General features: G+C 49.7%; 1 protein-coding gene across 2 annotated transcripts in view; it reads right to left on the bottom strand.

Moving 5' to 3' along the window:
- SH2B2 (SH2B adaptor protein 2) overlaps positions 1 to 27,173 on the bottom strand; it is a 66,575-nt gene that overhangs the window by 28,872 nt on the left and 10,530 nt on the right. For both annotated transcript variants that reach the window (XM_048824340.2, XM_048824341.2), the window contains exon 2: positions 1,889 to 2,776. In XM_048824340.2, coding sequence (XP_048680297.2) covers positions 1,889 to 2,749 — 861 coding nt within the window. In that variant the 5' untranslated portion in view covers positions 2,750 to 2,776. The remainder of the gene's footprint in view (positions 1 to 1,888; positions 2,777 to 27,173) is intronic.

The raw sequence follows: 27,173 nt of genomic DNA, 5'->3' as shown, positions 1-27,173 counted from the left end.
TCACAATCTATTTTTACATCCCTGACATCCAGTTGGTGACTGGTCAGTGCAGCTCAGTGAGCAGCACCTGACAGAACCCTCATTAGCCTCGCAGCTAACGAACAGGGAGATGTGGAGATGTTTCCGCAGCAGAAATGAAAGGTTAGAGGAGGTTCCTATACGTTGCAGGTTAACAGCTACTAGAAAGCAGTTCACTGGTGTATTGGGACAGCTCCTGGCTTCAGTCTCCTGCCAGGTGAACACCGGGATCCGAGTTCGCCCAAACGCCGGGCTGACTAACAGACTGCCCACATGGCTGATACAAGAGAAGAAATAGCAAGAGGATAGAAAGCTAGAGCGAGTCACGGACGCTTTGTTCCTAACACATAAGAGCGCAAATTACAGGGCCCTCTTGGTACCTGATCGACAGAGGATACGAGGCTTTTACACCCCAGATTGTAGCACTGGCTCTTTAGCTCAAGAAAGAACAGCTCATGCTTTTAGCTCTGGACGTCCCAGGCTCAATCTTCAATGTCAGCCAAGATGGCAGTGATCACAACAGCAAAGATGACATGTCTGGGCTCATCACCACCAGAAAAAGAAAAAATACTGCATTATATTTTTCGCATGATAGCACCAGGAATAACTCAGCTTGCTCTTGCCAGTGTAGACAGGAACCAATCCACATTACGGAGTCATGTTACACCCCTGTAACAGGATTACCAGTCTGATCCCCATCTACATGAGGCAACAAAAGCCAAGCTTTAAGCGTGGCTGATTGGGGTACAAATCATGTGTATTACATGAATCCCAAGACAGGGTCACTAGGCGGGTGCAGATGGATGCCTTCAGTGCTTCTTGCTATTTGAAATCAGGCCCTGTCCCTAAAATCCAGACAAAGTAGCACTCAAACAGGAATGATTGAGTCCCTGAGGGACTGGATGGCTTGGGGAGGGGAACTGGTAAGGAAGCTGGTGACAGAGCAATTGGGGCCAGGTCACCCAACTCCCAGGCTAGAACCCTAACTACTAGGCCATCCTTTCTTAGTGATGGATTTGGGAAGCGTCACTATCAAAAAAGGCTCGCTGACAGCCTCAGTAGCTGTGCCTGCCTCAACTGGCCCTTTTGCTTTCAGTCTTAACTTAGAGGCCAGTGACTGAACAGATTAACATTAGGAAAAACTTCCTAACAGTCAGGGTGGTGAAGCACTGGAATAAATCACCTAGGGAGGTTGTGGGTCTCCATCATTGGAGATTTTTAAGAGGAGGTTAGACAAACACCTGTCAGGGACGGTCTAGATAATACTTAGTCCTGCCTTGAGCGCAGGGGACTGGACTAGAGGACCTCTTGAGGTCCCTTCCAGTTCTATGATTCTATGATTGGGGATACTAAATTCCTCTTTCACCCCTAGGATGTGGATCGTCCAGTTCTGGGGTGAGACACATTGGTAGTGGGAAAAAACCCCTCCAATCCCTATTCAAATCTAGTTCAAAGACCTATAAGATAGATAACGAACTAGGAGCACTGGGCATCAGGAAGTCTGAGCGGACAGTAACACTGTTTGTCAGAAACTTCGTGGAGAGTTTGGCACAGACAAAATAAGCAAAACCACTGAATTATACTTCATCCCATAGAGTGGATTAAGACCAGGAGGTGGAGGATTAAACTAGACCATCTGAAACAATAGAGGAGCAACACCCATCACCGGGAAGCAGTACACCAGCCCAGCAGAGAGCTGTAAAACTGCCACGGCCATCTGGAGCTCTGATGAAGCGCAGCTTGGAGACGTGTCAGCTGGGATCTATGGCTTCTCGGGGCGAGGAGCGTCACATCTATAAACTCTGCAGCCTGCAGCCAAGCAAGTCAATATAGATAGGAAGCTCAGCCATGAAGAGCCTACAAGACCTACCTTTGGTGGCACATAAAACTCCAGCAGGAACCTCTCCCCCTCCATCTTAACAGCCTTCCTGAGCATCAGCCGACATTTCTGCCACTGAGAGCTACCCACGCAGTTCGTGTCATCCGCCACCATGTAGCGGAGGGTGCCCTCCCTCTGAATATCCACCAGTTCCACCTTGGAAGACTGGACTTTTGACAGCCGCAGCTTGTGAGTCCATCTCTCCCTCGTGTCATTGTGTTCCTTGATCACAGAGGGACAGTGCTCTCTCTCTGACCTCCTGCCTCCCTGCATGGCCTCCACACCTGGCTCCGGAGAGGACTTCCTGTGCCACATCTCCTTCATGCCATCCACCACACACAGGCTCATATTCCTCAAGGAGAAACCTTTCTTGAATTTCGGCTTGGAAGTAGCATGGACAGAGACGTCCTCTGAACTCCGAGAGTGGCCGTAGGAAGAAACTTTATGAGCCTGAGCCTGCTGGGACTGGCTCAGATATCGGCTGGAATTCACAGGGTTGTCCATGCTGTCCAGGGATTCTGTGGAGGTCTCCTCTTTCCTCTGGAGGATGTCTCGGCCGTAAGGCATGTGGCAGTTCTGTAGCCCCACAAAGGGCACTATGTTGTACGTGGCTGGGGAGTCGGACACGAACACTCTACTGACCTCCAAGCTGAAGATGTCCAAGAAATTGGCAGCAAAGTGATGGGAGAAGGAGGTTTCAGCCCCCGGGGTATCGTAATGGGGGTTCTCCCTCAGGAACTGGCAGAACTTCTGAGCAAAGTCCACCGCAGCAGCCTGGGCATGGAGCTCACAGAATTCCCTCCAGTCGGGAAGCTGGGAGGAAGACTCTTGGCAAAGGGCATCACCATTCATGACTGTCCCATTCCACCTGCCAGCAAACTGCAAAGGCAAATCAAAGAGAAGGTTAATGACAGTTCAGATAAGGAATTCCAAACACAAACACACACACACACACCACTGCAGAACTATCCATGACCAAGGGAATCCACAAGAAAAACAAGGACAATTGATGGTATGTTAACGTTTTAAACAGCTGCAGTCACACATTCCACCATGTCTAAAAAGCATGCAAAACTATGGTTAGTGCAACCTTATTTCTGCCTCTATGATCACATCACTTCAGACTCTAGCCCTAAGATGTTCCATGTCTTAAGACCACTGACTAATGGCTATGATCCCCAAGGATCCCACGGGGCTTTGCAGGGTGGTGGGATAGTGGGAATCAGGTTCTAGAACATTGGTATCTTAGTTAGCACATCCTGTTTCACATCTGGGTGCTCTCATCAGCATTTTCACAGCTAAGATACCAATATGAACACCCAAAATACGGAACTGGATGCCTTAAATTAGAGGCCTACAGTTGAAAACCAGGCCTTGTATATATCATCTGCACCATGATGACCTCACTCACTACTGAAACGCATCCACCTCTGGAGCAGAACATATCCACCATTTAACAGCAAATTACAACACTTCCCTTCAGGGCAGAAAGAGAAGAATACTGTGTCCAACTGAAGCTACAAGAGAGACTTTTTTGGTAAGCAAAATGTAAATACCAAATACAAATTTGGCTAGGACACAATGATCAACAGTCTAGTCTTTTAAAAGAAGAGTGCTACCATTCCGCAATGACAGATGGTGCTCTCAGCATCATGACTGGGACAGAGACAAGTACGGACTCAGAAGGAAGAGTGTCGTCTACAGAATCACCAACATCGCTTCCTGTGGTGCAAAGTTTTTCCATAGACGTGTCTTATCAGCACGCGAACCCAGACCCTGCCCTGTGTATCGTATGAGAGCAGACAGAGTCCCAGCCAGGTGCAGCAGGGCTAGGCAGACACCACCAACCACATGGGGGAAAAGAAAAAATCACAAAATAGCTGCTTGGAGTTCAGAGGAATAAGTCAAAGTTAGGGCATACATAGAGAGCTAGCTATGCACAACCTGCCTCCGGAGCCACACAGTGAACGAGGAAACAGGAAATTCCATCCATTCAGAGTTCTATTCTATTTTTTTACACTATCGTACGAGTGCCTTCCAGTAGTGCTTTCAGTAACACGGCCACACACCTGTCACACGTTTGTTCTCTTATCTTCTCCCCAGAGGGAGAAGTGCATGGAGTGGAGTGCCTTATTTTGGGAGAGCTCTCCTGCAATGCTGTTAATCCCTGCTCCTTGGAAAAGAAAGTATTTCGGGAGATGGCATCTTTTACAGATGGAGTCAGTGGACGACGACAGGAGCTGGGAGGGTCTCATCCAAGTGACAAGGGAAACCCCACATCGGTTAATTCAGGCACAGCTGCAAAAGCATAAAAAGCCAGCCTTTGCTTTCACTTCTGTGCTGGAATAAGTTAAAGGACTCTGCTGACATAACCAGCCTCTGCTATTGCTGAAGCTGGAGGTGGAGTGATACCAATCCACGTGCATGGCCTGCCGCCTGCGGGAGTCATTCATCTTCTCAGGAGCACACCTGGACCTGATATGCCCCACTAAGTATTAAATCCTAGCTGGAAATGACCATGCTCGTCTGCTCCTGAAGTTACACCAAGCACTGAGAGGGGCTGCTGTAGTGGTTTCAGTTCCCTCACACGCTCACCCTCTCATCTTGGATTGGGTGTCAAGGGGGCAATACCGTGAGCAAGGTTAGAGCAATTAACATGAAGAATTGCTCATAGGGCCAGCAAATGAATCCAGCTAACGGACCATTGTAACTGCCTTTTGCAGCCATCCATCATGTATCTAACTACACAGATCCCTCCTGTTGCGAGATATGACCTGACTTGCATAACCCATCAACACTGCACAAATGTACAACCCCATCTGTTTTTATCTGTAGTACAGTAGATTCATAGACTTTAAGGTCAGAAAGGACCATCGTGATCATCCAGTCTGATCTCCTGCCCATTGCAGGTCACAGAACTTCATCCACTCCTGAAATAGACCCCTAACCTCTGGCTGAGTTACTGCAGTCCTCAAATCATGGTTTAAAGACTAGAGGCCCTAGCTGAGATCACCAGCCCCAGCATGCCGGGCGCTATACATACCCAATCCCCAAAGAGCTCACACACTAAACAGACAAGACAGATAAAGGATGGGAAGGGAAACAAGTGTGCAGCTCACACTTCATTGCTGGGTTCATTAAGCCAGGAGCTCTCTAACTTTTGGCAGACCGTACCTTAAAAGGAAGAGCGTGTGCCTCCAGATTGGCCTCCCCTCCCATTCAGGATCCTGCCGTCCCGCCTCCTCTCCCATTCACAATTGCCTGACAGCTCTGATGTAGCTACTCGCAGAGGCTGCCATTGAAGAATAGCATCAGGAAAGGATGTGATATTTTTAGCTGCTGTTCAGTGCAATTCAGCAGCTGAAGCGAGGAGGAGCCAGCCAGCCCTATATGGTCAGCAGGTTCGATGCAAACTGCCAGCACTTGTTTTGTTGAACTCTACTCTACAGGCCAGTGCTGGTCAAGAACCTCAGGGTCAGGTCACTGTCTGTCTGCAGGTGGGACTAGAGGGGACTGGTCCTTACCACATACGCTCCAGTGCCTGGGCAGCTCACCCCGGTTTCTAGCTCTGCCCTGGGGAAAGCATTTCACAAGCTAATAAGCTGAATCGCCTGGTGAGGAGAAAAAAGAAAAAAAAAAGTAAAACACATCTGTTTTGTCCTCAGTGCCACCCCATTACTCACACTTTCTGCGAAGGCACATTTATAGCAAATAAAGGTTAATAAATGCTGAAGAGGTGTTCTATAGTGTTATGGGCATGAGGAGTTCATCCTAGTGACAGAGGATGTGGAAAAAGCTAATGTACTCAATGCTTTTTTTTGCCTCTGTCTTCATGAACAAGGTCAGCTCCCAGATTGCTGCACTGGGCAGCAGAGCATGGGGAGGAGGTGACCAGCCCTCTGTGGAGAAAGAAGTGGTTCGGGACTATTTAGAAAAGCTGGAAGAGCACAAGTCCATGGGGCCGGATGCGCTGCATCCGAGAGTGCTAAAGGAGTTGGCAGATGTGATTGCAGAGCCATTGGCCGTTATCTTTGAAAACTCATGGTGACCGGGGGAGGTCCTGGACGACTGGGAAAAGGCTAATGTAGTGCCCCTCTTTATAAAAGGGAAGCAGGAGGATCCTGGGAACTACAGGCCAGTCAGCCTCACCTCAGTCCCTGGAAAAATCATGGAGCAGGTCCTCAAGGAATCAATTCTGAAGCACTTAGAGGAGAGGAAAGTGATCAGGAACAGTCAGCATGGATTCACCAAGGGCAAGTTGTGCCTGACTAATCTAATTGCCTTCTATGATGAGATAACTGGCTCTGTGGATGAGGGGAAAGTGGTGGACGTGTTGTTCCTTGACTTTAGCAAAGCTTTTGACACCGTCTCCCACAGTATTCTTGCCAGCAAGTTAAAGAAATATGGGCTGGATAAATGGACTATAAGGTGGATAGAAAGTTGGCTAGATTGTCGGGCTCAACAGGTAGTGATCAATGGCTCCCTGTCTAGTTGGCAGCTGGTATCAAGTGGAGTGCCCCAAGGGTCGGTCCTCAGGCCAGTTTTGTTCAATATCTTCATAAATGATCTGGAGGATGGTGTGGATTGCACCCTCAGCAAGTTTGCAGATGACACTAAACTGAGAAGAGAGGTAGATATGCTGGAGGGTAGGGATAGGATATAGAGGGTCCTAGACAAATTAGAGGATTGGGCCAAAAGAAATCTGATGAGGTTCAACAAGGACAAGTGCAGAGTCCTGCACTTAGGACGGAAGAATCCCATGCACCGCTACAGACTAGGGACCGAATGGCTTGGCAGCAGTTCTGCAGAAAAGGACCTAAGGGTTACAGTGGACGAGACGCTGGATATGAGTCAACAGTGTGCCCTTGTTGCCAAGAAGGCCAATGGCATTTTGGGATGTATATGTAGGGGCATTGCCAGCAGATCGAGGGACGTGATCGTTCCCCTCTATTCGACACTGGTGAGGCCTCATCTGGAGTACTGTGTCCAGTTTTGGGCCCCACACTACAAGAAGGATGTGGAAAAATTGGAAAGAGTCCAGCGGAGGGCAACAAAAATGATTAGGGGACTGGAACACATGACTTCTGAGGAGAGGCTGAGGGAACTGGGATTGTTTAGTCTGCGGAAGAGAAGAATGAGGGGGGATCTGATAGCTGCTTTCAACTACCTGAAAGGGGGTTCCAAAGAGGATGGCTCTAGACTGTTCTCAGTGGTAGCAGATGACAGAACAAGGAGTAGTGGTCTCAAGTTACAGTGGGGGAGGTTTAGGTTGGATTTAGGAAAAACTTTTTCACTACGAGGGTAGTGAAACACTGGAATGCGTTACCCAGGGAGGTGGTGGAATCTCCTTCCTTAGATATTTTTAAGGTCAGGCTTGACAAAGCCCTGGCTGGGATGATTTAGTTGGGGATTGGTCCTGCTTTGAGCAGGGGGTTGGACTAGATGACCTCCTAAGGTCCCTTCCAACCCTGATATTCTATGATTCTATAGGTGGTTGTAAGCAGAGCAGTAGAAGGTATAACCATGGCTTACAGCCCTCTATAATAAGGACACTACTGGACTCTAACAGTTGCTTAGCCATTTATTGGAACATCTATGGATGATTCTTAACCTTTTAAACGCTCTGGCCACACATCCACGGAGTAGAAAGTGTGATCGCTTTTATTTACTGTTGCTTGGACCACAGAGGCTGGGTGGAAAACAGTGAACTTGAAAGTAAAACCACTTTCCCCAGGGGAAGTGCAGGGTCCTTTCGAAATCCCTTGTGGGACCAAGTCTGGAGCAGAGACAGAAGCTCATGAGCGTCAGCCTCTGAACATGCTTCTGCTTGGGCCAGAGACAACCTTCCAAGCCGACACAGGAAGAGGAAAGGCAGAAAGCCCAGCGACGTGGTCTAGATAAGATGAGCAGAGAAAAGCAACGTGTTTTGGGCTGGGCTTCCAGGTTTATACATTGATGAGCAGAGCTGCCAATGCCAGAGTTGGACTAGCTCTTGCTGATATGGTGCTGAAGATTAACACACAGGCTCGGGAGTCAGGATTGCAGGGTTCTCTTTCCCTACCCTGACACAGGCTCATGATGTGATCTTGGGCAAGTCACTTATCCTTTCTGTGTCTTGGTTTCCTTATCTATCTACCTACCTATCTAAAATGAGGGTGAAACCTCACAGGCATGGTGTGGCCAGATCTAGCTTGTTAGTGTTTGTAAGGTAAAGAGATCACATCTGTTCCTATGATTACGGATAAAGGAGCCAATTCTGTGTGAGCCCTGGGTTGGACACACCCAATGAAGCCAGGGAGAGACCCTTATAATCACAGGCTTGACCAAGATTATAAATCCAGCTCACTCCCCGTGAGTATCAATGGAGCGCAAGGTGCAGAGGGGAACCCAGGGATATTAATAATGCTTTGATGGGAAACCAAGCCAGCAGGAGCTGAGTGGGGAGGGCAGGGGAGTCTGATGCTGATCGTTATTGATGGCAGGGATGGACTGCGTCAAGGGCAGGGAATGTCACACAGATCAAATCGGGAATGCAGAGTCCACCCAGCCCCTGACAGCCAAGCAGCAGGATTAGATAGATTTCGAGGCGCTTGCTGCCTGAACTCATTGGTAGGGAAGCCAAAAATAATCATCATCACCCCTCTGGATGCAATTTGGGGCAAGCGACTGCCCCTGCTTCCAAAGAGCAACACCCTCGGTGGAAAGAGAGCCATGCTCATTTGTTAAGCCAGCCTAGCAATTAATTAAGGTCACACCTGGGCTAATAATTTCTCACCTATTGGGCAAGGGATTCAGAGCCATTAAGTGCTGCTCTGGAGCTGCGTGGCTGGCGTTCAGAGAATTCCTTTTTGTTACGGGGAAGCCTTGCCTCTCACTCATCTTCATCAGTGTCAGGATCTATGGCAGGGCAGCATTCCAGGAAGGAGCTGCAGCTCCTGGGTGAATGGAACGGGGAGGGAGACCAGATTCTACTGCAAACGTACATGTGCCCCGAGTAAAGCAACTGACAAGTAGCCCATTCTGCAGGTGCATTCACGGTTCTGCAGCTGTGCAAAGCTTGCCCACAGCTGAGGAGGCCTTCATTTGACTGCTAGCTGTCTAAAGGCAGATTTTTGGCATTGAGGAATAAAGTGAGACACCCCTTTTGACATAAACCCTCCCTCCCAACAAACTAGGCATGCAATATCTCCCTACCCATAACTAGCCATCGCCATGCATGGGTACAAGTCTGTGTGGATACATGGGTACCCTCAGTCCGAGAAAGAATGAATGGACTCTCAGCTTTACAAGTCTGGAAATCACACATACACACACACCCCTACTTTGTACTAACAGCAGGGTCTGAAAACTGTTTTACATAGATTAACCTTCACATTCACAGAGGAAGGAGCATTTAGACTATATTGGGGGAAGGGAAGGGAAATCCCTTTCTGACCCCTGCAGGTGTCTGGCTGAAACCATGTGGTGGGTTTGGGGATGGGAGGTGAGTTTCTCTCTCACATGAAGTGGTCTGCAATATGAAAGGACTGGAGAACCCCTTCTTGAGGCCACGTTCATTTAGAATGTAGATGAAAGAGAGACTGAAGCAGTGCTAACAGTGGATAAATATTTAATGGTGACCCCACCACCACCACCTAGCCCCCAAGAGCGGAGCAGCCACCATACAGAAAAGAGAGCAAAGGAAGGAGCCAATAGCAGCTCAGCGGTTATCCCAGGTGGATTATAAAAAATTATTCCATGTATTTAAGATTCTCTAACAAGTCAAGTGAACCAGGCGAGAAGTGAATTATTCATTGGCTTGGCTCAGTTTTCAGCATTGTTTGGTCTTGGAGGGAGCAGACACTGGAGTAAATTTATAGACCGAGATGCTTCAGGATGTTGCACCTGTCTAGTGGGCTGCTAGGATGCCTGTTGTCACCCTGGAATCTGCATTCACACTTTGTAAAGCTCTACATAGGACGCAGAGCTCATTGCTGAGCAACAGAGTGACTGGGTTCGTTCACCACTGCGGCGCCTCCTGCTGGCTGTCCTGGAAATTAGCTCTGTTTGCCAGTGCGCCCTCTTCTGGTGCTGTCTTGCCACCATCACTTCTGCTCCAGGACCCACGTCACTCCAAGGACTGTGGCAGCCTCTTCGGGACACAGCCCTCCAGCTATGCTACACTCCATGTTCCCCCCCTTCCAGGAAAACGTACCACAGTCCGACAGTCCAGCTACTTCCTCAGGGGCGAGTGGGGGTGAGAGGGGACCTGGGCCTGCCCGCTACTCCAGGTCTCAGCTTTGAGATCTTCCAAAAGAAGGCACTATACAGGTGTGTCCTATTGCTTCATAGAGAAAGGATTTTGGTCTGTAGTCCCATCAGACTGGCACGTTTCCCTCAGCACTATTATTCATATGAAGCGAGTCTATCTTCTTTTATTCATCCGAGAAGAATGGGAGATTTGATCACCACAGTATCTCAGATACGGCGGGAGTCTCGCTAGGCCCCGGACACACTGCCAGCCCACAGGCAGCGGGAAGAGCGCTGCAGGTGGGTGAAAAGTCCAGCAGCTACCGCCCCTCTGCTAACATCCCGAGAACAGCCAGTGCAGAGTGCTCCAACAAGCATGCATGTGAGGCTATTAATATTTCACCCTCACAGCACCACACTGGGCTCGGAGAGGAGTTTTGTCAACAGAACACAGCTCACAGTGGCAGGGCGAGAGCGGGGCTGGCTAGAAACTCAGCATCGATTGCCGGGAACGCTATTGATTTTTTAAGTTGCTGACAAGTTTGGAAGAAGTTCCATTCACTAGAATAGCAACTTCCCACAGACAGTGGGTAAAGGCGAAGGAGGTCAGCAGTAATACCTTCTGTTTTCAGGAAGCAATAAATACAACAGCCTTTTATCGCCTCCGTTATACAATCCCACTCTCTCTGCCCCCGGGAGATCCAAGTGCCAGATGGATGAATTAGAGAGAAAGGGGAAAGGTATAAAGGATTTTATTTAACGTTATCTACACAGTGCCCAGGAAATGCCTTGAAGGCAGACCCAGCGCCTGTTGATGGAGCCACTGAAGTGGAACTGCCGAGCAGAAACCTGCCTAAACGCAAGCTTCCAAGAAATCCCTGGAACTGGTGCGCTGGACCCAGCCATCTCTGGAGTTGGGCAAGGATTGCTAGGGTGGGAGAGGTGAAATGGGTTTTGCAGAACTAGAGATGACTCTGAACCAGAACTAGCTCAAACGCCCCCTCAACTTTGAGGAAGGCTGGATCCAAATGTAGCAACTCAAGCCCATCTTGAAGCAATGTCCAACACAAGTGCAATTTAGATCTGGATCCCATTTTATCAGCCTCCATCTGCCTTCCCTTGAGGCTTGTGGTGGACTTAAGAAAAACGGTTCTGGTTTAGGGCAATTTTTTCCCGGAGAACAAATTCCTCAGTTTAGCCACAAAAGAGGCAGAGTCCCAGGATCGACCATGAAGGCTTCCCATGCACCACACGGCTGATCGGTCTCAGCTGTCCTGGAGGGACCCCACCTAGTGGCAAGAGGTAAATTCAGTCTCCACCGTCCTGTCAGTCCTCACCCTCTCTGCAGCATTTGCTGACATGGCACCAATTAGTGCAGACTATGATAACGATTTGTGCGATGGGTGCAACTACCCTCACACTGACTATCGCAGAGCCATCAAGTGGCAACGACGTGCTGTGTAGAAAGGCCAAGACAAACCGGCCTTCCTTAGCCCTGGTCCAGTCAGGAAGGTCTTAGCTTTCTGTGCAATTACGCTTCCAGGCAACTGCTGCAGATGGAAAAGAAAAAAGACGAGCAAGAGAAATCATGGGGAATGCCTCAATATACAAATGCGATGCTCTTCCACCAGTGCCCAGTTCATTGGCTGCTCATCTGACAATTAGCTGCACCCTTCCCCCAACCCCTTTGGAAGGGGAGTGAGAGGTTGGGAAAGCAGGAGGAGAACAATAAAAACCTTCTACTAATTATTCAGAGATTAACTTCCATTAACGTGTCTGTTATCCTGTTTGTTTCTTACACTAGCTGGGGAGAAAACACACCAGGATGTGGACTAATGACAATAAAAGGGTTACTTGTTTGTATGTAAAATTACTTAGGTCATTTTGAACACCAGAAAGAGCATGGCCTTAGGCAGATTTTATTCATGATGGGACATTTATTTTTAGTAACTAAAGAAAATATTTACAGTTCTGGAGTATGAGACAGCTACTTGGGCATGTTGGGATCATGTTGGGATCATTTTGGGATCATTTATTTCCTAGTCCTGGATGTTTGGGGGCTTGCCATCATTAGCAAATGGGATAGAAAATTGCTCACTCAGAAGTTACTTTAATCGGGATTCTAAATGGGAATTAGGTACCTAATTCAGAGTGACACCTAATTCCTGTAGGCACCTTTGAAAATTCCCACCCCAGACTCAAGGCCAGTGCGGCGGGCAGGAGGGAAAAAAAATAAAGTGTTTCCTCCTAAGAGCCTAGTTTAGTTTATTGCTTTGGGTTATTTCACCTCTGCCTTACATCCTGGGAAACATGGTCTTGTCAGAGGCCATAAATTCCATTTGTTTTATGATTATGACCATGCAAAAGTATTATTGATTTTTCATAAAGCCACTAAGGAGCCCCATCTGAAAGTTCCCAACACGATTCACCTGCAGGATTTACTGATCTTGTATCCGACTTGGTAACGTGGCCGTATTCTTTATAGGGCTTATTTTAGCTTGGGTTCCAAGGAAAACCTGATCCGAAGTAGCACTACTTGTTAAGATATTATTTATCCCCTGTTCCCAAGATGTTCTACAGGTCTTTCATACCAAAGCCAGGATTTTAGTGTCAGCCCATTAATTTCTCGGGCTGGATTTCTGTCATGTCTTTTGTTCCATTTTTGTATCCACGACTTTTTGAAACTACACAAAAGTTACAACAACAGAAGATGCATGACCCACCAGAGTACAGTCTGCATAAAATTTAATAGCACCAAGACATTTGGTTTCACACCTTGCGTGCTATGGAATTTTAATCTGAATTTTCCAATAAACGTGATATCTCCCCTCTTTATAGACAGTCCTGAACCGAGACCCTCAGACTCCCTATTTGGTACCATTACTTGGCCCCATGTTTGTATCTTTCTTCCTCCGTCACTGGTGTGGAGAAGGGCTGACAGCTCAACTATTCCTTGTCAGGTTGATTCTCCATCAGCTAGATCCAGGCTGTGCGACCAGGTTACAAATTGCAAGAGCTCTTTTCCCACCTTAACCACGGAAGGAGCTTTGTCCAATTTCTGACCCGTTCTTTACTTCGCCATCCCCTGGCTGACAGCTGAAGACAGGTCTTCTTGACGGATGATTGTCACTTAGCTGACTGACTCTGGATCCATGAACAGATCGCTAAGCAGCCAGAACCTCACAGGGGGAATGATCCATCCATGCCTCAAGCAAGTTGAGGAACTGAGTGCTACATGCTATCCACGGGAACCAGTACAGATCACCGGCACTCCAGAAAACCTCAAGACCAGGGGAACAGCAGCACTGATCAGACATCCATTTGGTTGCACCTTCTATTGACGGATCCTAAAATCCACACAGATGGAAGAGACCAAGTAGATTATTCAGCCCATCCCTGGGATTCTTTCCTACAATGCATTTCCCAAGGCTCAACCCAGTTCTGAGAGACATCAACCACTTTCCCAGGGAAAGTCTAGCCGAGCTCAGCTCTAGGAAGTACGCTTCCTAATATTCAATCTGTATGATTGTCTCGTTACTTCTAGATATACCCACATTAAAGAATTAGGTTTCTCTGCATAGTGCTTGCACAAATACCTGTAAGTGGTGTTCGTAGCTAAACCCCTTTTCTTCCCCGACGGCTGCCATCTTGGCCAACGCACCAAGGACCAAACCAGAGGCACCTCCAGAGCTAAAAGCAGGAGCTGCCATTGCTTGCGCTACAGAACTGAGGCTCCCAAGGCGGCACTGTAACGGATTCCTATCCTCTGTGGATTGGGCACGGGGATTTGTAGTACACATTTAGCAGTGGGTTACAACATACCCACTCAGCTTTATATAGATGAAGAGGTGGAGAGCAGCCTATTGCACAGTGAAGATGGTTGGAAGAGAATCTGCTGAAAGTGCTACTTAGACAGGACTTTGGTGCAAAGCAGAACTACCTGGTTCTATACACTATCCCCATCTCCACCGTACCAGGACACCCGATGTTGATTCAGGATGTTCACACCGAATTGGAGAGCAAAGAATGAAGCAAGAGCATAGAAATAATTTCTGAGAACTGAGTATCTTAACAGTGATGTGGGAAAAGGACTAGAACAATAAACACATCCTTGCATCCACAAGGCAGATGGTGAGAAACACCACAAGAGGACTGTGGTCAATCAAGGAACTTGACTTTGGGATAAAAAAAAAAAAGCGGTTTAGTCTGGATTTACCAGCATCAATGAGCCCAGGGCCAAGAAGCAAAATGCTGACATTTCTGATGTGAGTAGCTCTTTAAAGTGCTCCCTTGCAGTGACTGGGAAAGGGCCTGGAGCCTACTGAGCAGCTGCACTGAATAATGTTAAGCAGGGTGCTAAGCAGCACGGAGGGAGAGAAATGCAAAAAACGTGAAGGAGCAGATTGGGTGGCTCCCACAGCCAGGCAAGGCTTGCAGTGCGGCCGGAGTGCTGGGGAACGGAAAGATAACAAGCCAGCTAATTGATGCGAATGTAGATAGCTTCAGCAGATGGTGCTTACAGCCAAGCCACCTCGGTCTTGTGTTCCTGACCTGGTCACACACAGACTGTTCCACGAGGTCAGTGCTCCTCAGGAAGGGCTATGACATAGAAGGACAGTGGGCTTCAAAAGTCATGGGTTAGCTCTCTTTGGAGGAAGATCGGTTTGTTAATTCATTCTACAGGGGGCTCTGGGTTCCCCCTATTTTTTTTACTGCCCCTTCTCCCCAAATGAGCTTCCATCCATGCCCTGCTGGGCTCCCCTGAGCCCACTAGGGAGGGGCAACTTGAAAAATGACATGCGGTGTTTCTTCCAGGGGCTAAGGGCATTAGCTGTGCAGCACAACGAGCCTCAGGGCCAGCATTGTATCCCCCATGTGGTGGGCAGAGACAGCTTTGCAGGTAGCCAGCTTTGAATATTGAGGTCAATGAGATAGTCCACCACAGAAGTGCAGCCACTTCTGGGTTGGTGCGCAGTAGCCATTCTGTGCCAGCAGTATCTGTGCAATCATCAAGGCTTGCTTTATGATTGGCAGGTATCCAAAGCAACCTAAGGTGATTCTGGTAAGGGAGGAGAGACAGAAAAGCCAGGAGACCTCCTCCTATCACCATCCAGTCCTTTGGCTGCAAGGAGAGGTACGGTCCAGTTCATTAATAGCAAGTTTCCTGCAGGACTACAGAAGCGCAAGGCATCCTAGCTGCTAACGGTTTTGCCCTGGCAGCTGGAGTGCAGCACTTTCCCCTCCTTCTGAGCACTGCTAGGAAAAAGAACTCAGGAACAGAAGAATCCACATTAGCTGTCATATGCTCAGTGAGCAAGAGCCAAGTGGCTCCTCTTAAAAAGCAGGTTCAATGCTCAGGTCCAGAATCCAGTTTCTTAAGCATTCTCACGGCCCAATGAAACGGTTCCATCGCCCCATCTCTCTGCCAGCTTCGCCGGGCTGGGATAGTTCTACAGGCACCACCCACCCCATGCTGGTCTCCTGAGGACCAGAAGCGGTGAAACATCTGCAGGCAACTTGGAAAATGGGCCAGTTTCATTAAATTTCACCGACATTTCATGGCATACCCCGCTCAGAGAGAGTCTGTGTTTCCAGTGAAAGAAGATTATTAATAAACAGCCAGCAGATTAAGTGACCAGTTATTAACCATTGACCAAAGGAACTACACAGTGCAAGGGACACCATGTGAGATTCAGACCGGGAGTAAGTACCACTGATTTCAACGGCCCCTCACCCACTTACGCCAGGTCTGCAAATGGAGTGGTGTGTTTAAAAGCAGGAACTCTGAGCAGCACTATTGTCCCGGAAAACAACGATTGTGTGTGTGAGACCCCACAGCACTGGCCATTTTGCACCAACACTCCCAGACCTATACGCATGTGGCCCTAATCCCATTAGCCTGAATTTCCTACTCAAACAGAAACTGCTGGTTACCAAAAGCACAACAACATTGCTCTAGAATCTCAGATGGTTCCTACTGATCCCTACATGCTGGTTAAGTGGGGCTGTATTGTATATCTATCAGAGACCCTTAGGTATTCTGTTCAGACCCCTATTAAGCCAATGGCACCGCTCTTGCTCTCAGTAGAGGAGCCTGCATTGCACTAATTGGCTAAGGATGGATAGACTGTACTCCCCGAGCCATATCAACAGAGCTGCAATCAGAGACCGCTGTGAGGAGTTAGGCACTTTGCCTCTGCACTTCTCCCATGCCCAAGGTCCTCCAGAAGCATAAAAGTCAGGCCAGGCATTGAACTCACATCTCTGCAGCTGCCCAAGCAGAAAGCTGCAGGGAGAAACGGTCTGGTCTTAGAATCCTGATCAAAAAAGAAAGCAGGGTTTCTGATTCCATCCTTCTCAGCAGGAGGTTTGCTCCGCTTGGCTAGAGTCCGAACTCCTGAAACAAGTGAGGGGTTTGTGGGTAACCACTAAGTACCGAGTGCTTCAGAACAGGCAGATGAGAGGATGGGGGCTCTTGAGCCACCTTAGAATCTGGGTTTACAGCACACAAACCAAAATTAAATAATTTGATTGGTCTGATACTGCAGACACAGGAATACTTGCCAAAAAGAAAGCCAAACCTTGTTAAGGAACTGGGTGGTTATAGCTAGATGCAGACTATGGGCCAATCCCGCTCCCCCATTGCAGTCCATGGCAGAAGTCCCACTAACCTAGAGAGGGTAGGAGCAAACACTAAACATTTGGTATCAGCCTTCCAGGAAGAGAAAACAGGAAGGTAGGCTGTTGGCCAATCCCCCATGCAGTGGAGCAGGAGAGGAGGCTAGAAAGATAACAGATGTCAGAGATCCCTTTTGCCTGTGCCGTGTGCCTACTTTCCAGGTGAGAGTCTGTGAGCCCCAACTCTCGCAGAAAAAGGAATAATCCGAGCGTTCTGGCCATCATGCCCTCTGACAATCAACAGGGTTGTACATCCCAGGCTAGGTGCGAACACACTTTTCTGCCTGCCTAGACAGCCATCTCAACTCCAGGACCTTGCTCTCCAGGCCTGTCTATACCACAGCAACTATCACATTGCAGAATCCAACACCGCCACAAGTGTCCCCCGGACAAGGCTCAGTCTCTCTTTATACCATAGGATAGATAGCAAGAAGCTGAACCTCATCGGTCACAAATGATGCAAGTCTGACGGTTTTGAGGCGTGGGCTTAAGAGATATGCACAAGTGGCCGCGAGGGAGCGTGTTTAGGCACAATTCTGTCCCATTCCATTTAGGAGAGACCCAGATTGAAAGCTGGTGGGTGCTGCAATTCACGACTGCTGTGCTCCAGCAGAAGTGGGTCTCACTCTTTCAAAAATCTTGGCTTCACTGAAGTTAATGGCAAAACTCCAATTGTCTTCAGTGGAGCCAGGATTTTCCCAAGTGTCAGTATGTACAGGAGGGAAGGCTGCCCAGTTATCTGAACTCCCTACCACCATTTCTGGCCATTATCATCACACGCCGGTTTTGATTTGGGAGAATCTCATTCGCCCAAATACTGCGGTGGTGGTGGTGGTGTTTTCAGAGCGGCATCTGCACATTCCCCCAAGGGACATTGTAAAAGCAGCAGAGAGAGCAAAACTGGTGTGTTACTGGGGCAGCTGACTCTTATCCCGCTTATCCATCCATCGCTGAGCGGAGAGTTTAATGCCTTGGAGCTCAAGAGCAGCTACTTCGCCTCAACTCTAAGATTCCCAGGAAGAATAATTTTCCCTTCAGAGCCACCCTCAGCACAAACAAGGGGGACAGGGAACAGGAGGGCCACAGGCAAGGAAGCTAGGCTTGTGGGGAAGGGAAGGGACTAAACCTGACTCCCCTCTCAGCCCACGTTCTCCGTTTGTCTGGGCTCGGGGAGCAATCATCCCTGTCACACGCTTTGCCACAGACCATGCGCAGGTCCCAGATCTGGCACTAGGGATCTACAACCAGCAGACGCCCAGAGCACAGGGGCAGCAGTGATAAACCACTCAGACAGGGAGATGTGGGAAGGGGTACTGGGGCAGGCGAGGGAGACTGCAGATATTGGTACCCCATCGGCAGTGCTTGCATTTAGTTGCTCTGGCTCCTATCAGTGCCTCACTGGAGGGGAGGAAGGGGCAAAAGGTGCCGAGGGAAGATTGGAAGGGAGAACCAAACTAAGGACTCAATTTGCAGAGGCACTGAGCATCCACAGCTACAGTTCAACAGGAGCAGCAGATGCTCAGATCTCTGAAAACAAGGTCCTCAGCATTAACAGCATCAAAAGCTTCTTCTTAACGCACTCCCCACCCTTTGACAGCTTCTCCTGCCAAAGGGAATCCCCTGCCCATGCAGTAGGGTTGCCAACCCTTCAAGATTGTCCTGGAGGCTCCAGGAATTAAAGATTCATCTCTAATTAAATATTATGTCATGTGAGGACACCTCCAGGAACACGTCCAACCAAAATTGGCAACCCTGTCATGCAGAGAGCGCCAGGCCTCCAGCGACTGCACTTGCAATAGATGGACTCTGCTTTTCGCACCCCGCTTTCCACCCACCAATTCATTGCCAGCTACAAAAGATAAATCTGATGATGGTTGGGTTTTTTTATGCAGATCCAGAAGAATTCCTGCCTAACACCCCGGGAGTTATGCCAGTGCCTCCCGACTCACTGTACAAGCAGGGCGGGTTGAAGGAGCGAGGGCAGCTCCTGAGGGAAATTCTCCCTTGTTAGCTCAGGTCACGTGGCCTCGCAGGGAGCCTTTGGGAAGTAACGGAACTGGAGCCCCGAGTAACTGGAGCCCTGAGCCCCGCAGCCCTAAAGGACAGAGGCTTAGAAGAATAGAGAAACAGGGACAGCGGAAGTGCGGAGAGACAGAGACATGGGAAACCAGAACTGAGTGTGCCTGGCTGGAGCTGCCTTATCTTATTGCTCCGATCCTCATGGCACGTTTCCTCCCCAGCGGGCCAGATCCGAGCAACTTCCTTGGGAGGGAGGTGTCTCTTCTCTGGGGGCAGAAGGAGGACAGGAGGTTTCACCAGTTTCTACCCCTGCTTACTGTCCAGTCAATGGGAAGTTGTATACATGTTATCAGAGAACGGCCACCTATACATTAAAAAATAGGGGACCAGGTGTATCGTTAAAGTGACGGCACCTCCACTCACCGTGCTCCGTTCACAGTGCAGAAATCAGAGGGTATGTCAGTGTCTGCCCCTCTGCACAATTATTACTTGAAACTGGACTCTCATCAAATGCTTTTGGGTCCTCAGTCCATAGAGGATGTGGGGCAATAGGCAACAAACATGGGATGTCCCTTAAAGCACAGGTTGGGTGGTCACCCTACAGACAAGGGAGATGAGGACTGGACCCTACATTTTTATTATACTGCGTTATAAAAGAATAGGTCTTCGTCGACCCTCGGGAGTTTTGCACGGATGGATCTGCACCAGTATAAAAGCATGGGTACGATATGAAGCAAAACTCGTGCCATGGTGACTTAAGGCAGGGCTCATTTACTGGGCATTATCAGCAAGGTAGCACCGCTTCCCACTCTAAAGCAAGGCATCCAAATTGTTTGGGGTTCCAGGGCTTGCACAAGCCCCTCTGATGTCACTGATACCCAGCAACTTGGGGCAGGGCGGGTCAGATCATCCTTGTCACCGCCCCCACCCTGAAGCTGCCCCAGCTACCAGGGAATGGCAGGCCAGGCTGGAATGGCAGCTCCCTCCCTTGGCCTCCACTGCGGCTCCCAGAGGTCTGAGAGGCCATCTTTGAGAGAGGCAGGGCAGCCGTCCCTCACACCCAGCCACACAATGACTGGTGGGGAGCGGGCAACCAGGCCAGAGCTTCGCTGGTGTAGCAGCATGGGAGCCCTTTAAGAGGGGCAGAGGCCCATGAAACTATCCCAGATGGTGGAGATGGGCAGGAGCTGCACCTGCGTCCTAGGTAGCTGCCTCGAAGGCCTACCCTGCGAGCTTCACCCACCACACACACAAGCCCCACATCAAGGTCAAGCAGCTCGGTGACATAACGAAGGCCAACACGTGTGGAAGAAGCGAGTTACTCTGCTCCCCCAAGCCATGGCCCTCTACAAAACCCAGCGCATTCGGCCACAGACGTTCCCCTGCTTTCGTCCTCTTGCTCACCCCCCGGCGACAACGTTTCCCCTCACCCATCGGCCCAGGAAGGGGACGGAGCTAAGTGACAATTCCTACAGGCCAAAACCTGCCAGCCAGCGCGCGGCACAGAGAACTGGAAGCGACATCAAGCCAAGCTCCAACAACTCAGAGAGAAACGCCAGGCTTCAAAAACATCCCTGATGAGAGAGATTTCAAAACTCTCCCCGAAACGCACACCCGGCAAATTCCTTTCATCAGCATGGGGCTGACAGGCTTTAAGAGGCCCTTTTATAAAAGTGAAGCTTCAGTGAGACACCCAGGCAGGTCTGAGGGAATGGAGAAGAGAATTATTAATAACACTTTGCACTTCCATAGCCCCCTTTCATGCAAGGAATCCCAAAGCACTCCACAAAAATGAAGGCATCGAGGCATAGAAGGGCCCTGCGTTTTTGGAGCCAGAGCATAAGGGAGACAGACAAGAGGTGACTTGTCCTGTAGTTGGGGCTGTAGCCGAGGGGTGCCACCCAGCCAGGCTTTACCCGGACAGTCCGGTTTTTGCCTTCTGTGTCCAGGTGACATTTAGGGTTGTCAGGTGCCTGGCTCTCAACAGGAAAGTCTGGTCGAAAAGGTGACCCAGCAACCCTAAATGGCGCCCGAACCAAAAGTCCGGTTATTACAGGGTTAGGTGAGGCATCAGGTCATAAATCCGCACCAGCCCCTGCTCAGCTAGGGCCACCTCCTACCTGCAGGCAGGCTCCTTGCGACAATCCAGCAAGCAATGGGGGTCGGGGGGAGAGGAGAAAGTGACAAGGGCAGGACCTTGGGGGTGGAACAGGCAGAGAAGGGGGCGGGGCTCAGAGAAGGGGTGGAGCCTCAGGGGAAGGGGGCGGGGCATCAGGTATCCAGTTCCAGCAATTAGAAAGGTGGCAACCCTACTCTAGCCTGAGACGTGGGAAACCCAGGTACAATCCCCTGCTCCACCACAGACTTCCTCTGTGACCTGGGCAAGTCACTTAACTTCTTTGTGCCCCAGTTCCCCATCTGTAAAAACAGGGATAACAGCACAGCCCTCCTCACAGGGGTGTTGTGAGGATAAATAGTAGTATCTGAGCACCTCACAATCGTTAATGGGGGCCCTATAAAAACCTCAGATCCTCTATAATTACATACGTAGGGGAAAGATATGACAGGAGAAGGCTCTTTAATCTAGCAGACAAAGGTCTATGGGGGAGGGATAACTCAGTGGTTGGAGCACTGGCCTGCTAAACCCAGGGTTCTGAGTTCAATCCTTGAGGGGGCCATTTAGGGATCTGGGGCAAAAACTGGGGACTGGTCCTGCTTTGAGCAGGGGGTTGGACTAGATGACCTCCTGAGGTCCCTTCCAACCCTGATATTCTAAGGTACAGGGGTTGGGAGTTAAAGTCAGCACACTGCAAAATGAAAATACAATGCAATTTAAAAAAAAACAAAACTCAAGGTGATTAACTATTGGAACAGTTTCCCAAGAGAGGTGGTAAATTCTCCATCACTTGGCATCTTTAAATCTAGACGGGACATCTTTATCAACAATACACTCTAGCTCACCCACAAATTTGTGGGCTCGGTACAGGAATTGTGGGATGAAGTTCTCTAGAGTGTTGTTATTCAGGAGGGCAAATGATCACACCACTATCTTCTGGCCTTCAAAATCTATGAATTCTCTCTGACCATGGGATGTAGAGCAACAGTTGTGAAGTATTGGTGGCCCTGGATTTATTGCAACAGTCTCCTAACCAACCGGCAGAGATGTAGCAGGAGGATGGAGTACACAAACACAGAATATTAGCCAAATAAAGCCATAACCTCAGAAGGGAATTCGTGTTTTAGAAGAAAAGCGATTGCTGGGGACAGGTCAAGCTGAAATCCCGCTTTTGCAATTGCAAAGCCAGTGTCAGCTGCCTGTAGTAATGTTATAAAAATCCCTCCTGATAAGCTCTGATGTGGTCCTATGTACACCAGGGATGCATGTCAACAGAGACAAATGACAAGAACAGAAAGTCTATTTAAGCTACCGACCTCAAGAAGAAATGAAATTAATGCCGTCAGTGAAAATGCACAGAGTGAGAGCATGCGTAACATCAGGGGTCAAGAAGGAGCAAGGAATAGTTACAAATTCAGCAAGATTCATTGAACCAGACAACTAAATGAGGATAGAACTAAGGTGTAGCTAACATCCAGTGATCCACTATTGACACAGATTCTCAGCTTGAGAGACTACAGCGTATAGTCATCATGGCACCTAGCCCACAAATTTTATATGAAAGAAAAAATAAGAAACAGAAACAAAACAAAACCATCCCCTAAACAATTAGCTATCAATGGGATTTAGAAAGAGCCCACTCAAAAGTGGTGAGTGACATTTATGTAGTGCCCTTCCTTCCAACGGATCCTGAAGTTATTTACAAACTCCTTTGTACACACTGGATTCATTTCACCCAGCACAGACGTGCAGCCAGCTCTGGACTGGAATATGTAAGCTCTTCAACAGTGCATAAAATTACACAACAGTTTAGAACGGGAAGTGAAGAAGAGCAGTGCCTCCAACTGAAACTGCGAAGGTGAGGAAATTTACGAAACCGAATTGCACAAATCAGAATTTGGCCAGGATGCTACGCCGCTCACAGAAACCGCCACGGGATCTTTAATGACCACAAGTGGACAAGACTTCTGGTTCTGGAGGTACCCTTCTTTTGCTTAAGGCATATAGCCACATTATTCTTTTACCACCATGCTGTGGGGTTGGTTCAGTACCAATTCAGAGAAGAGCAATCAGTATCACTTCCCGCAGTAACTGTTTTCCTTGGAGGTAGTTCAGCTCTGTCTGGCACGCAAGAGCTAACAAATCACACCAGCAACAGCATGATGGCTGCAGCACAACAAGGGATACCCAACCATCATGGTTTGGATGCGATTGCAAAGTTTTATTCAAAGAATGCAACTCCCAACCCACAGCTAGGGCCTGGCTAACAAATAAGGATCCACGAAGCTGTGAGACCTCAGGCACTGGCCAGAGAAGACTGATACAAATCAGAATTCGAGGGATCCATCCTTGAGATAACAAGTCACCCATCAGCTCCCTGAATGTTACGAGAAGAGTCCTTTGGATTGCCAGGCAGGCACCAGCTCGTCAGTGCAATAGTGTCACACTGTAGAGTTCGTGTACTCTGCAGACATTTCACATCTGCTCAGAGAGGAGGAAAGATCCCAGAACACTCACAGCTGTGCAGCACATCTCCAGGCTGCAAAACCCTTGCCTGGGCCACAACCAGCGGAGATCAGGCCCAGCTTGCTGCAAAGGTGACATGCCCGGTGTCTGTGGAAAGGCAAGTGCTGCCCTCTGGGACCCACCCGCTGGGTGGAGGCACTTTGCTGGCAGCTTTTGAGAGAGTTGTGTTGTAACCCTCCATGGCTGCACACAGACAGCCACTGAAGATGTACACGGGGATTGGAAGAATACGATTCATTCCCAGAGACACAGTCCTGCCTGGTGAGCTGGGAGCAGGTCCATCGGCACACGTAGCAGAGGGAACCAACACACACTCTACCCAGCAGCATGTAAGTGCGCACACCCACCAGCGGTGTCTAACCTTTCACACCCAAAATTATTTCAAAGAGGTCAAGGGGCCACAATGAATACTTTGGAGTAGGTTCTCTGGCTCATAGAATATCAGGGTTGGAAGGGACCTCAGGAGGTCATCTAGTCCAATCCCCTGCTCAAAGCAGGACCAATCCCCAATTTTTGGCCCAGATCCCTAAATGGCCCCCTCAGAGATTGAACTCACAACCCTGGGTTTAGCAGGCCAATGCTCAAACCACTGAGCTATCCCTCCTCCCTCTGCTCCATCTCCACCACTAAGGCCAGTGCGAAGGGAGCAGACGCCATGCACAGATCCCTGCTGGGTATTCCTCCATGGTGTAGAGCAGTAGTTCTCAAAGTAGGGCCACCGCTCCAGGCCAATGGGGGCTGCAGGAAGGGCGACCAGCACATCCCTCGGCCCACACCGCTTCCCGCAGCCCCCATTGGCCTGGAGCGGTGAACCACAGCCAGTGGGAGCCGTGATCGGCCGAACCTGTGGACGTGGCAGGTTAACAAACCAGCCCGGCCCGGCAGGGGCTTTCTCTGAACAAGCAGCAGCTCTAGTTTGAGAACCACTGGTGTAGAGTCCCCAGTGGGAGCAGAGCCCGGGCATTTGCCCCTTTGCTTCCCTCCTTGCCATCCATGGTGCAGGGGGAACGTCGGGGTGCAGAAGGCGTGTTGAGGTAGCGGCTGGTGCATGCTGTGCTCCAGCTACTCCCCCCGGTGGCCCTGGGTCTCTTGGGAGCCAGAACCAGCTGGCTCGAGTTGCAGCAGCCCCCCATTTGGGGTCAGAGAATCGGGGAGCCGCAACTGGCTATAGGTTCGCAGTGTTTGCTCCTTCCGTTCGTTGGGTGGCTGTGTGGGGGGAGGGGAACAGTCCTTTGCTAGGGTCCCACAGCCCCGCAGGGAAGCAGGCAATGGAGCTGCCCGAGGGACCCTCCTCCATCTGCTGCAATGCAGCAGGCGGCCAGCAGGGACGCTGCTCAGCAGCTGCAGCAGGGAAGGGACCCTGCTCCGCATGCTCCCAGAGCTGCTCGAAGCAACGCTCCTACCTTCGCCCCATAGCAGTGGGTCGCACACAGCCCCCCCACCCCCCCCACACACACACAGGCCACAATTTAGAGCCTCAAGGGCCAGAAGTGGCCGCAGCTTGGATACCCCGGACGTACACATGTCTGCCCCAGATCTGGCAGGGGACTCCCACCGCCAGCGCAGTTGGGAAAAGGGGCACAAAAGAAAGAGGCAGAACAAGAGGAACAGAAATGGCCCAGTCCCAAGAGCACCTCCCACCTCCACCCCTCACGTCTCAGCTACAGTGCAGAAGCAGCGAGGGAGAGCCAAGCTGGCAGCCGGGTCTCCATGGTTCTTAATGCCGTAGAAAGAAACTCACTGCCTTTTTATTATTAAGCCGCACTCTGGTCGCTTCGCAGCACACAGAGCAACTAGTGTTAGCAGCAGAGAGCTGTGTCAGGGCCCCCTTTTGTCTCAGAGTTCTAACTGAGAACCACGTTGGTCTCTCAGACCAGCCTGCTCTGCCCCTTTTGTGAGTTTTCCCATCCCTGGCGCTCTACAGGCCTGTCAGCTTCCCGACCTGACAGACTGGCCTGGGGGATTGCAGTGCTGCTGAGGTATCCAAGCGGAACTATCAACCTGGCTCCACCAGAACATACGGCATGCAAATCCCAATGGCAAAGGAAGAGCGGTGCTCAGGCGGGAGGGATTTAATTAGATCAGGGGCACCCCTGCTCTGCAGGAGCCTGGCTGGGAGGCTGGTGGGAGGAATGCCTCAAGTTTGCACCATCAGGGTGGAAGTGCCAGAAGAACGGCCTCTTCTGGTGTTTCAGGACTTACTCTTTGTACGGCAGGCATACCGACAAGCCCCAGCCACCCACAGGATCCATGCTGCTACGCGCGATAAAACACAGAACAAAAAGAGGGTTCCTGCCCCAAAGAGCTCACAATCGAAGTATAAAGACAAGAGACAATAGAAGGGTATGTGAAACGGAGCACAAGGAACAAGGAGAGACTTTTAGCCAGCATGATAGGCACCAATCTCAGCGCTGTCTCCCTTTTCGTAGGCAGGATGGCAGAGGAGAGTTTTAAGGAGGGATTTGAAGGAGAACAGTGAGGCAGGACTGGATACTGATCCCGGACTGATGATGAATAAATGAATTCTTTGTATTACAGTAGCACCCAAAGGGCCCTACCACGTTCGGCCAATTGTGCTGGGCATTGGTACAATCAGCTAGGGGCTGCGACCACGCTGGAGCTGGAAGATGCAATTCCCATCCGACGGAAGCACACCTGCACCAGCTCTGATTGAGCTAGCATGCTGCAAAACAGAAAGGCAGCATTGCAGTGCGAGCAGTAGAAGGCGCTAGGCCCCCCCTCCCCGGTATATGCCTGGGGTCTCAGATGGGATCATACATGGGCCCCCCACTTGTGCTGCCGCATCTACACTGTTAGGCCTCTAGCTCAATCAAAGCTAACACAGGTCTGTCTCCTCGAGTTGGAAATCACATCTCCAGCTCCACATGCAGACTGACCCCATGACAGGCGGTCCCTACTCTCAGAGACTTCACAATATAACTAAACTAGACAAAGGCTAAGAGAAAGAGAGGACTGTTATTGAGGGAAACTGAGGCACAGAGAGACAAAGCAAATTGCCCAAGGACACGCAAGGACTCTGGCAAAGCTGGGAACTGAACCCAATGCTCTCGAGTCCCAGTACAGTGCCTTAGCCATGACTTGAGCTCCTAGGCTCAATGATAATAACCATCCAAATTTTCCGGTCACAAGTTCCACTGCCCCCATTTACCTTCTCCACCCACTGTGATGGGAATAGAGGAGCCTGGTCTTTTGTTTAATGAAGATCTATAGGATATAAATAGGCATAGTCAGACTGGATGTCTGTTTCCTCTCCCATCCAAGTCAAGCTTCATGCCCCTGTTTTACAGTCTGTCCCACTGAAATATTCATTGAGGAACATTTTGCCCTCCAATTTAATGGTCAAGCTACCTTCCCCGAACCAATCACCTGCTAAATGCAGGCTTTGACTCACTGCCCAGACTCACTAAAGGGCCCTCCTGTCATTTGGAGCTTAGAAAACATTTGTCCAGAGAGAAAAGGCTTCTCAGTTCTTATCCGCTGCCCTATTAGGAATTCTTCCAGCTGTAGAGTAAGCAAGTTTAGCTTTTAGAACAGATGCCCCAAAACCACTAAACAGCCGCCCCACTCCAAGTGAGAGGAAGGAGATCAAAACCAGAGTGTGCTGCTCACCTTTTAATAAAGGTCTCCCTCCCCGCACCCGCGTCTCCAAATGGACTTCGGCACTTGCAGAAGCGAGACTCGTTGTCT

This window comes from Caretta caretta, chromosome 17 (genome assembly GCF_965140235.1).
Source record: "Caretta caretta isolate rCarCar2 chromosome 17, rCarCar1.hap1, whole genome shotgun sequence".
In the NCBI taxonomy this organism is placed as follows: Eukaryota; Metazoa; Chordata; order Testudines; family Cheloniidae; genus Caretta; species Caretta caretta.
The sequence above is the reverse complement of the archived record's forward strand: the minus strand, read 5'-3'. Positions and strand labels throughout refer to the sequence as shown.